General features: G+C 26.5%; 8 protein-coding genes across 8 annotated transcripts in view; 7 read left to right on the top strand and 1 right to left on the bottom strand.

Annotated features, from left to right (window-relative positions):
- Positions 1-7, top strand: part of ENU1_179410 (DNA repair helicase, putative) — a gene marked incomplete at both ends in the record, with an annotated part of 189 nt that extends 182 nt beyond the window's left edge. Inside the window, one exon of the mRNA XM_008861438.1 lies at positions 1-7. This exon is cut by the window's left edge and continues 182 nt beyond it. Coding sequence (XP_008859660.1) covers positions 1-7 — 7 coding nt within the window.
- Positions 8-167: 160 nt separating this feature from the next.
- On the top strand, positions 168-1,571 carry ENU1_179400 (DNA repair helicase, putative; the record flags this gene model as incomplete). The annotated part of the gene is made up of 1 exon (XM_008861437.1): positions 168-1,571. The coding sequence occupies one exon, from the start codon at positions 168-170 to the stop codon at positions 1,569-1,571; it is 1,404 nt and encodes a 467-aa protein (XP_008859659.1).
- Positions 1,572-1,789: 218 nt separating this feature from the next.
- Positions 1,790-3,256, top strand: ENU1_179390 (hypothetical protein; the record flags this gene model as incomplete). Its single annotated transcript, XM_008861436.1, has 1 exon — positions 1,790-3,256. One exon carries the CDS (start codon positions 1,790-1,792, stop codon positions 3,254-3,256), a length of 1,467 nt encoding a protein of 488 aa, XP_008859658.1.
- Positions 3,257-3,431: 175 nt separating this feature from the next.
- On the top strand, positions 3,432-3,707 carry ENU1_179380 (hypothetical protein; the record flags this gene model as incomplete). Its single annotated transcript, XM_008861435.1, has 1 exon — positions 3,432-3,707. One exon carries the CDS (start codon positions 3,432-3,434, stop codon positions 3,705-3,707), a length of 276 nt encoding a protein of 91 aa, XP_008859657.1.
- A 1,699-nt stretch (positions 3,708-5,406) lies between these two features.
- On the top strand, positions 5,407-6,501 carry ENU1_179370 (PQ loop repeat protein; the record flags this gene model as incomplete). Its single annotated transcript, XM_008861434.1, has 1 exon — positions 5,407-6,501. One exon carries the CDS (start codon positions 5,407-5,409, stop codon positions 6,499-6,501), a length of 1,095 nt encoding a protein of 364 aa, XP_008859656.1.
- A 2,371-nt stretch (positions 6,502-8,872) lies between these two features.
- ENU1_179360 (guanine nucleotide-binding protein subunit beta-1, putative) lies at positions 8,873-9,987 on the top strand (the record flags this gene model as incomplete). Its single annotated transcript, XM_008861433.1, has 2 exons — positions 8,873-8,975; positions 9,035-9,987. The coding sequence occupies 2 exons, from the start codon at positions 8,873-8,875 to the stop codon at positions 9,985-9,987; spliced, it is 1,056 nt and encodes a 351-aa protein (XP_008859655.1).
- Positions 9,988-10,168: 181 nt separating this feature from the next.
- ENU1_179350 (hypothetical protein) lies at positions 10,169-10,870 on the top strand (the record flags this gene model as incomplete). Its single annotated transcript, XM_008861432.1, has 2 exons — positions 10,169-10,253; positions 10,305-10,870. 2 exons carry the CDS (start codon positions 10,169-10,171, stop codon positions 10,868-10,870), a joined length of 651 nt encoding a protein of 216 aa, XP_008859654.1.
- An 80-nt stretch (positions 10,871-10,950) lies between these two features.
- ENU1_179340 (hypothetical protein) lies at positions 10,951-11,514 on the bottom strand (the record flags this gene model as incomplete). Its single annotated transcript, XM_008861431.1, has 1 exon — positions 10,951-11,514. One exon carries the CDS (start codon positions 11,512-11,514, stop codon positions 10,951-10,953), a length of 564 nt encoding a protein of 187 aa, XP_008859653.1.
- Positions 11,515-11,884: the final 370 nt, after the last annotated feature.

Below are 11,884 nucleotides of genomic sequence, written 5' to 3'. Positions count from 1 at the left end.
AATATAAACGACTTGTAGAAGGTCTTAGACGTTCAGAATTAACTAATAATATTGAGGAAGGAGAACCATATTTTTATAATGAAAAAAAGAAAACACCAGAAGGAGATATTGATTATGACAAAGTCATTCCAGGAACTTTTAGAAATTCTAGTCAATTTGTTCTTTTAATGAAAAGAATAGTAAACTTTTTTAGAGAGAAATTGCATGAAGCTCCTACAAAAAAACAACAACGAATTAAAGAACAACACTCAATTCAAGTAAAAGATATTGTTACTGGATTATGTGATTCTTCAGTCTTAACACCAGAAATCATTAAATTTATTCCTAACAGACTTCATTTACTTATTCAGACACTTGGAGATGAATATGGAGGAAGGCAGGATGTAAAAGGAGATTCATTTTATTATGATGCTTTATACCTTGTAGCAGATTTTGCAGCATTACTATGTTCTAGTCAAGAAGGATTTTCTTATGTTCCTGATGTAGTGAAAATAGACAAAGATGATTATTATCATTCAGTATTAAATTTAGTTTGTGTTGATGCAGCAAATGCTATCCAACCAATATTAAATAGATTTCATTCAATAGTTTTTACATCAGGAACATTAAGTCCATTAAAAACATATATCAATATTCTTGGGCTAAAGAATGTTGTTGAAGAAAAACAAATTAGATCGCCAACAAGTGATATAGTGAGAAGAATTTGTCCATTATTTGTAACAAAAGGATTTGATCGTATTGCTATCACTTCTCAATTAGCAGACTCTAAGTATGCTGGAGCACGAAGTGATCCATTAATTCTTTCATCTCAATTTTTCTATAGAGCTGATCGTTTAATTCTCCATTCTTATGGTAAATTGATTGTAGAATTATCTAAAACAGTACCAGATGGTGTTTTATGTTTCTTTCCAAGTTATGCTTATATGAATATTTGTATTTCTTATTGGAATGAGATGAAAATATTTGAATCAATTGCTCAAAATAAACTAATATTTATTGAATCAAAAAATGCTTATGAAACTTCTCTTGCTTTCCAAAATTATAAGTTAGCTTGTCATACTGGTAAAGGTGCGGTATTACTTTGTGTTACACGTGGTAGATTATCTGAAGGAATAGATTTTACAAATCATCTTGCTAGAGCTGTTTTAATTATAGGAGCTCCATATCTCCAGTCAAGTCCTATCCCAATAAAAGAAAGAGTTGAATATCTTAATAATAAAAAAATTATTTCAAAAGATGATTATTTTACATTTGACGCTATGAGAACTTGTAATCAGTGTCTAGGAAAATGTCTAAGGGGAAAAAATGATTATACAGTTGTGATATATGCAGACAAAAGATATAAACTGAATGATCGTAATGTCAAGGCATCTATGCCACAATGGATTCTTGACGCTATCCAAAAAAGATATACTGACCTTTCTGCTGATCAAAGTATTGTATTAGCAAAAGAATTCTTAATGAAAATGAGTTATTCATTTGATACTCAATTCCCAATTGAAGAGATGATTGGTAAAACATTATGGACATTAGATAATATTCGTAAAGAACAATTAACAACACAAAATTAATTATTTTATTATTATTACTATTTTTTATTATTCTTTTCATTGAAAGTATTACAATTCTTCATTTTTTTTTAGAATAAATAAATTAATTAAACAGAAGTGTGTCATTCATTGTTAAATCAGTTTTCTTTCTATTTTTAGAAATGATAATGGAATCTATTCCATAAAAATGAATCTAATTAACAGATCTTTGTTGGATCAAATATACACATATTGAAATAATGAAAAGTATGATAGAAAAGATAAAGTCTGATGGTAATATTGAAGAAAGCCAACATCATCGAGTGACTAATAATCAGTCATTTGAACATAGAAGTGAAATTATTTTTAAACCTAAAATAGGAACAGAACAACTCTTGAGAAATGCAATGAATAATAATATTACCTTTTTCTCACAAGATTCTGGTTCTATTGGTGTTACAGCTGAGGAATTGATGAAAGAGAATTCAACAAATTTTGAAATAACAAATACAACAGACCCAGAAACACATACAGACACACAAAAGACTATTTCTTATACTGGAATTGGAACTCTTAAAACTGAAACACCATCATCTCAAAAAACAATGATATTCAAACCTATAGAAGATATTGAAAATGAAGATGCTTTGTCTGGTGAAAAAACTCTTTCTATGGGAAGTTCTCTGGACCGAGATGATGACATTGAACAATTTAATAATAAAAAAGTTATGGAAGAAGAAAATAATGACATTCTTTCAGATGACCATACTATTGAAACACTTACAGCAGACTCCGATAATTCTTTAATAGAAAGTGATGAAGAGAAAAATAAACAACAAGGAAAACCAATTTTTTCAAAACAACCACTAACAAGAATTGAATCAAAGTATTTTGATGAATCTTTATTAGGAAATGTTCCAACTATTGAAAAAATTGGTGGAACTGAAGGGGAAGATGGTTACTTTAAGAAAACCACAAAAGAAGAAATGAAATACGAGAGCTCATTGAAGAATCAAAACAATAACTATTTTCACACAGTTTCAAGTAAATATGAAGATGATAATCTCTCATCAAAAGAAACAATTGTATATTCATGTCATTCATTAAATAAAAAATACGACTCAGTATGTGAAAGCACAACAGCAAAAGAAATTGAAGAATTAAATGAATTACTTGAAGAAAGAAAAATGAACAAAAAATCATTTTATTTTGACCGAAGTGATGAAGAAGATGAAAAGTTGAAAACAATTGCAGAAATATATAACGAAGAAGAAATGCTAAATCAACCAGAGCTAAATGATAGTAATGACTCATCAAGAGATACAATTATGACCCTTGGATTAAATGAACATAGGTTTCAACAAATTGTAGATTCTCTTGATCTATTTGATGAATATAATGAATTAAATGAATTTGAGAGAGAAGCATATGCTAAACTATTTGGTAAAGTTGGACTCTTAAAAGATCATATCCCAGTTGGAAGAATTCAACAACCTACTCCAAGAGAATTTCATTCATGTTGTGAAAAAGGAGAAAAAGAAGAAACTATTAAAGAGTTTTGTTCAAGTTGTAGTTCAATAGAAGAACTTGAACTATTCTTGAAATCAACTTGTAGAGTTCTTGGACTGAACTGGGATGAAATGAAACAATTTTTTAACACTGAGTCATTAGGAAAAATGAAAGAGTCAATCATTAACTTATTTAAAGAGATTGAATTGAATGAGTAATTGAAATGATTTTTAACTTTTTTTTAATAATTGATTTAATTATGATTGACTTTTTGTTTAATTCTCAATAATAAAAAATGGATGAGATGATTATATCTTAATGAAAAGAAAAACATTTAAAACAGTCTTATTGAACATAAGAATTTTGAATTAACTAAACTCATAAGAGAAGGGGATGAACGAAAAAGAAGATGAAGATATAGACTATGAACTAATCAGGAGAAGATATTTTAACTCTCAACCTCCAATAAGAATAAGAACTATTAAACCTGCAAAATCAGAGCCTATTCCAAAAGACCATTATGAAGTATTTCACCAATCAAGTAAACCAATTCCAATAAAATGTCACTCTCCACAATCGCCTTCTATATTTATGCCACCTCATGAATATAAAAAATTACACCCAGAAGATAGTTATTCTAATTCTCCTCCTTCAGAAGAAAGGGTGTAATAGAAACTATTTTAGTCTCAATCAGTAGATTATATTTCAATAAAATAAAAGAGTCTATTGTTATTATCAATGAACTGAACTCAATAAAAAAATAAAGTATATGAGTTGACTTAAATTCTTTTTACATTAACATACATTAATTTTTTTTTTCAAAAAAGTAACAAAAAGCAAGGACATATATCATAAAAGGGTATAAATTAGCTTCTTTAAGAAATATAGGTTATGGACTATCAATTTAGAAATAAGTTCAAACATTGATATCAAATAAATTTAGATTCTTTCACTTTAAAAATTTTATGTTAATTTTATACTTAACTTTGTTAATGTTGAATCTCTTAATTCTTATAATATACTCAACTTTTATTTAATTGTACGGTACTTGCTCATTAAAAATAGTACCAAATTTAGTTAAATTATATATTATTGCATGAAATATTTAAATAAAAGACAACTTTATAACGCTTAAACAATAATAAATAAATATATGAATATTTATTTATACATTATATGAAGAATTATTATATATAATTAATGTTTCTTATTTAAGATTTTCAATATAATGTATACCTTAGTATATACATTTTATCTTTCTTACTTGTCTAACATGGGTTAAATTTGGGTTACAAAATAATAAAAGAACAAAATAATTAATCATAAACTCTCATTTTAAAAAGGGTTGTTACCTATTACCAATTACTTCTTTATGACCTGATTAGTATCATCAATGCATTGATTGACTAGCCTTTTTTCTCACAAGAGTCTTGAAATATATAAATAAAAATATCATAAAAATGAAAAATGAAAAGCTTTTATGGAATTATAGATATTACCAAAGAATAATGAAATCACTGGCATTATTATTTGTTTCAAATTTTAAGTTTAGTTCCATTTAAAACATCAAAGTTTTTAACAAAGCCATGAAACAATACAAGATTATATCTTTTTCTATAATCTTTACTATTCAAAAAAAGAAAAAAATTAAACAAAAAAAAACCACAAACAATGGCAGCCGAACAACAAACAACACCCGCAGTAATGTGGCCATTTTATATTGAGGATGAAACAGATTTTAGTACCCTTGGGATTATTTCTTTTTTGTTATCAATTGTATCATTCATTTATAAAGTTTGACTTCTTTGATTTTTATTTAATACTATCACCAGGACTAATGTATTAGAGTCGTGTCACTGTCATGGCTGCTCTTATTTTCTTTGTCCTTTCAATTCCTCACAAACAAAAAGTTGACCTTCAGATTTCTGCTCTTATTATGTCTGGTTTTCCCCTTCTTATTGCTCTTGCATTTGCATATATGTTCACTCCTGATAGTTATGCCTAATTGATTAATTTCTTAAAACAAGAATAATTTGGGGGTTTTTATTCATACGATATTTAATAAAATGATAAATAACACAAGAGATTAATAAGAAAAGAATAATGAAGAAATAGTTTGCTGTCTGTTTGACAGACAATAAAAGTACTGAAAGTAACTAAAAATGGTTTCTGTGGAATTTGCAATACCATTATAAAACAAGTAATTAATAAAAAAAATGAAGAGGAAAAGAAAAGAGTGGAAAAAACAACAGAAAAATATCAAAAAACTCAGATCGATTTTATAAAGACCAATGAGAAAAAGTTAAGAGAAGTCATCTTCAAAAGAACGAAACTAAATAAACTTAAAAACCCTACGATGAATAAGTTAATGATATATATACTTTGTTTTATCATTAGTGAAACGTATGCATTTGAACTTGATGGACTTCCGGCTTGTGAAAATGGACCATTAGAAGATTCATCTGATTTTGCATTTGTTGATGAGATGAATTGGTTTGAAATATTATTAGGAATTGCTATTATCTTTTTCTCATTTGTATGTTTTGTTCCACAGATATATAAAATCTTAAAAAGAAGAGATGGGAGTGGATTATCTCCTTCTTTTTTACTTATTCTTGCATTTAATCAGGTATTTGCTGTTATTAATGCCACTATAACAAATTCACCGACTATGCATAGTTGTACTGTTATTGGATGGAAATTATGTTTACCACCATTATTGTCATATTTCCAAATTTGTGAATTAATGATTTTATGTTACCCAATGTTTGCTTTATTCCTTGTCTTTTATAAAGACAAAAAAGAAAAAGGATACAAACGTTCACTAATATATTTTATCTCTGCTTGTATATTTTTAGTATTTTCTATTATTTTGATTTTAACTTGTTTAAAATTATGGGGTGAATGTTCAAAAATTACTTATGCTGTTGGATTTTGTTTTGGAGTTGGTTCGACTGTTACAACATTGATAGAATATCTCCCTCAAATTTGGAGGACTTTTAGAACAAAAGAATGTGGTTCAATGTCATTTACTACTAATTGGGTTACTACTGTTGGTACTGGTATTATTACATTTTATATGATCTTTTCTACTGGTCAACATTTCACAACATTAGCTAGTTATATTGCATCATTAATTCAACACATTGTATTATGTGCATTACAAATTAAATATGATTACATCGATAAATGTACTGTTCCTATGGCAAAGAATGAAGTTAAAAAGAAAGTTAATATATTTAGAAAATTATTCCATTTACCATTATATCCTGTAGAAGAGGAAATGGTGTTTAACCATCTTCCTCAAGACAATAGTGATGAAGAAGGTTGTGAGCTTGTCCAAACAAATAAAACAGAATCCCCTTCAAATAAATCTCCATCTCCTTCAACTGGGTCATCAAATGATACTTTTTATGATTTAGATAAGGAAATAATAGGAGGTGATAGTGAAATTGTTCTTTAAAAATTGAAAAATTCATTTTTTTGATTGATTTAGTAATTTGATTAGATTTTTTCAATAGGCAATCCTAAAAAAAATTTATTCTTCCTCTTAACTCTTTAACCATTTTTTTTTTATTATTTTTTTTTCTCTCAGGTCAGAGGTATATTTCGTTTAACTGTTTATTCTCAATTAACTTATTTTTCTAACCAGAAAAATAATCAATAAAAATTCTTAAAAACATTTTTTTAATTGTTTTTAAAAAATTTATAATTGGAATTAGTACTATCAATCATTTTTTAACTCAAAAAAATAATTTTAATAAACAAAGTATATTAAACAAATAATGAAACAATAATAGACTCTATTTTGAAATGAATGTTATAACAAAATCTTCTGTCACACAAATTCTATTGAAATATTACCTCAAAACGTTTATGAATTTTTATAGAAATATTTATATAAATAGAAAATGGAAAAAATTGATTTAATGATTTATTATTGGAACAATAATTCCTTAATATTAATAATGTTATAATACACATATTCATCCTATTCATGACATTGTTCTATAATGAATTCATGAGTAGAATATAAACAAATTTCATTCTATTAATTCATTTAAATTTAATTAAACAACTGACCATTTAAATCTTAAAAAAATTATTTCTTGAATCAGCGAATTTATTATGGTTATATGAGTTTATTCACAATAACACAATAAAAATATAATAAAATTAATTGTATACCAGCCAAAATAATGTTGTTTATTTAATATTAATAAAACATTGTTAAATACAGTTTAAAATCATAAAAAATTATAATATAAACAAACTATCTACTAAATTTAATGTATTTCTTTATAATATATATACAATATATTTCTCTTATACAAACATATATTTTGTTATTTTATATCTTTATTTTTCTCAATAATAAACAAAACAATAATCATAAATTTTTATATTTTCTTATTAATTCTTGACATGACTATAATTATTTGAATTTAATTATATAATAATATAATAAGTATTAAGATTAATAATAAATACTGACTGACATAAGATGATTTAATACAAATAAGTAATTAATCAATATTATCAAATTCATTTATCACATACTATTTTCTTGGTATATTCATACCATCTTTTAAATATGTAAATATTTCTATACTTATAATAATTTAAATTATTATTTTTTAATGTATATTCTTTTCAATAAAATAATAACGCTCATTATTTAATATATGTAAAGGAACCATTATTATTTTTTAGTAACTTAAATAATTTTTTCATATTATTTATTTTAATACAAAGAACATTTAAAATCAATTTTAATTGTATATTTAGTATCTTAATCTTTTCTTGAATTGAAACGTCTTAATTATTCACACGTTTATAATATAACTTAATTTAAGAAGATATCATTTCACCTACTTCAATTCTAATTAAAGGATATTTAATTGTACTTGTTATATTATTTACTTTTTCTATTGTTTAATAATTAAGAAATTATAGGTTAATTTACCACAAAAGATGGAGATAATTTAACTTTTTCTCTTAAAACAATTTATATTCTTAACATATTTAATATAATCAATAACTTTACATAAATAGTATACTAAATACTCCACTGTTTAAATCTCTTTTAAAGTTATAAGAAATTACCAAACAAACACTTTTATAAATAAAAAGAATACTTCAAATTATACTCCATATTGTTAATAATAATGTATATCTTTTAAATAATGACAGAGCAAAACACACCTCTGTGTAATATATATATATATTAAGAAAAGATGCGTTGAGTAGAAATACAAAATGTAGTATTTTAATTTTAACAAGAATCATATTAAGTTGAAACTTTCATAAAAAAATTTATTTTAGAAACAATTGTTTAAGATAAGTCTTATTTTTTTATTCATTTCATTGAAGAATAATTTTTTTTCTATAGGAGAGGCTCTCTAATTAATGAAAGAAAAGATAACAATAGAAGAAATAATATTAAATTAAATTCCTTAATTAAGTATCTTCTTCTTCTAAATGTTAAACATATTTTTGTTTATAATTATTAATGTGATGAAAAGTTATAACCAATTCATCTTTTCTACATTACAAGAGCCTATAATTCACTTACTTTTAAATAAAAAAATCAATACCATAAAGTAAAATTTAATATTTTGATTTAAATAACAAATATTAATTTATTAATTTATTCTAATCAAGTGCCATTCCAGAAATAAACTAAATTAATTTTAACTGAAATTGAATATAATAAAAACAATTAAAAAATATATTTATATCCACACCTAAGCGAAGGAGAGAAATAAAAATAGATTATTCAAAAAAAGAAAAAAAATATAGAAATCTTAAAAATCAAGTTATCATTAACTTATATGGCAGAAGATTTACAAGCCAAAATTATACAAACAAGAAAAGAGATCGATCAAATTAAAGAAGAGACCCGTGCAAATAGGGAGGCCAAAGAAGACACAACAAGTTTGTTATATAATAGTTTAATTTTTTATTGGTTTAATGAAAAGATATTAACATAGAAGTGAAAAAATTTACATCTGAAATCCCAGGCATTTCAAGGAGTGACCACGTTAAATTTAAACGTGGGTTAAGAGGTCATATTTCTAAAATTTATGCTATGCATTGGGCAAGTGATTCTACTCATCTTGTTTCTGCTTCCCAAGATGGATTGATGCTTACATGGGATGGTCAAACAACAAATAAAATTCATTGTATTCGTATTAGAAGTTCATGGGTTATGACATGTGCCTATGCCCCTTCTATGAAATTTGTTGCTTGTGGTGGTCTTGATAATATTGTATCCATTTATTCGATTGCACCTAAATCATCTTCAAGTGAACCATTAAATAACACTACAGCAGAATTAGCAGGGCATGTTGGATACATTTCTTGTATGAGGTATGTTGATGAAAATCGTATTTTAACTTCATCAGGAGATTCTACTTGTTGCTTATGGGATGTTGAACAGTCTGCTAAAATTATGGACTTTAAAGACCATCAAGCTGATGTTATGTGTGTTTCTGTATCACCAGATCAGAACACTTTTGTTTCAGGTGCATGTGATAGTATGGCTAAATTATGGGATATTCGTATGGAAAATTGTGTTGCTACATTTACTGGACATGATGCAGATATCAATGCTATTGCATTCCATCCATCTGGTAATGCTTTTATCACAGGAAGTGATGATTTCTCTTGTAAATTATTTGATATTCGAGCTGATAGAGAGTTAATGAATTATTCATCAGAGTCAATGCAACATGGTGTGACTAGTGTAGCTATTAGTAGTACAGGAAGATATTTATTCTGTGGTTATGATGATTTAGGATGTTTATGGTGGGATGTTCTTAAAGGAGATTATATTACCAAATTAACTGGTCACGAAAATAGAGTTAGTTGCCTTGGTGTTTCACCAGATGGTTATGCATTGTGTACTGGTTCATGGGATTCGACATTGAGAATTTGGGCAAATTAAAATTGCTTTACCAATTAATTTTTTTTATTTTAAAAATTTTTTTATTTTTTTTTCAGTGTTTTAATTTTATTATTCAGTTAAATTATAATTTTATTATTTTATTGAGTATATTTTCAATGAAAAAATGAAGATTTTTGGTTTCATTAAAAAAGTTGAACAGATTGAACTATGAAATTGTTAAATGATATTTTGGTTACTAATACTCTCAACATTAGGTATAAAATGTTCAAAAGGATTATATGAATATAGTGGTAAGTGTTTACCAAGTTTGGTTATTATATTACTTTGATACTTTTATAACTCAATAATAATCTTAGTGTGTGGTGATGAAATACTTGCAGGATGGGAAGAGTGTGATGGAGGAAGTGGGTGTGAACTGAATTGTTCATGTGCTTTTGGATGGAAAAAAGATGATAGAGGAGGATGTATTCCATCTTCAAATGGTTTAAGTGTTGGATTTAGTTTTGTTATTGAGCTTGAAAAGGATGTTATTTTAAAAGAGAATTTATTCCGATATGAACTTGAAAATGAAATATGTAATGCATATAATTATGAACTTAAAAACAGAAACGCAGATGTTTCTATGTCTAGAGATGGGGTTGTTGTAAAGGCTTTTACTAAAGACCAAATTAACAACAAAACAATTGAAGTTAAATTTAAGTTAACTGGTAGCTCAACTGAAATTCCTGTTTATGTAAATTACTTTAATTATATGATTTCAAATTATTCTTCATTCTGGTATAGTCAAAATTCAACATATTTAAAAGTTATTAATCCCATTGAACCAGTTCATATTTTTTATCAAGTTGATCCAACAGAATTTAATGGAATTACCTCAGTAATGATATTATTCATTGTTCTCTCTATTCTTATTTTAATTTAAAAAAGTAATACATGTGACACAATCTTTAATTGTTCTTTTTTTTATTTTAAAAGAAGACTTATTAGAATAAGTTAAATAAATCACTGTGAATAATTGTAATAGTGTGTTGGTGGCTTTATTGGTTTTGTTGTTTCAGTCTCATTTAATGAATATGGTTGGTTGTTATTTTGGGATTCTAGTTTATAAGAAGAATATGGATTAGTTAATTGTGATTGCTGAAAAGGAAGATTTTGAGGTGGAAGGCTTTGTGATGGAAGATTTTGAGGTGGAAGACTTTGTGGAGGAAGGCTTTGTGATGGAAGAGTTTGTGGAGGAACATTTTGTGGAGGAAGGTTTTGTGGAGGAAGGTTTTGTGGAGGAAGAGTTTGAGGTGGAAGAGTTTGAGGTATAAGAATTGGTGGAAATGGGGTTATTGGTTGTGCAGGAAGAATTGGTTGGTTGGCAGACATATGACCCATTGGGTGTGGTTGTGAATAACCATATTTTATATTTGACGGAGAAACTTGTGGTGGCTCAGAAACAAAAGCTAATTTGAGTGATATTCCATTTTCGTCTTTATTATTTAGAATAGAAACACAAATAACTGCATCATGTGTTGTTTTAAATGCAAACACACCACTTCTTTTACATGAGCATTCTTTCATTTTATTGAAAAATAGACAGAATTAAAAACAAACGTTGGAGAATCAAAAAAAACATCAACAGGGCGTGGAACAAAATAATGGTCAAAGTAATGACATAATGCCATTGGAGTGTTTGGGCTGCATGCAATAATGGGATGAAGTTGAATAAACTTAACAAATACACTAGGGGCAGTAGAATGAAGTAAAAGTTTTGATGGTTGGAAATATTTACACCAAATCCCAGGAGGTGCTGCGACACTATCGTGTTTACTATGTTTAACAATAAGTCGTGAACCAAAAAATTTTACATTAGATAGGCTTTGATATGCATTAATGGTGTCTTCAATAGAGGAGTATTCAATCATTGCAGTACGTTTTTCGCTAAGAACAT

The sequence above is a fragment of the Entamoeba nuttalli genome, assembly GCF_000257125.1.
Source record: "Entamoeba nuttalli P19 unplaced genomic scaffold asmbl_8040, whole genome shotgun sequence".
In the NCBI taxonomy this organism is placed as follows: Eukaryota; Evosea; order Mastigamoebida; family Endamoebidae; genus Entamoeba; species Entamoeba nuttalli.
This window is presented reverse-complemented; position numbering and strand designations above follow the sequence as displayed.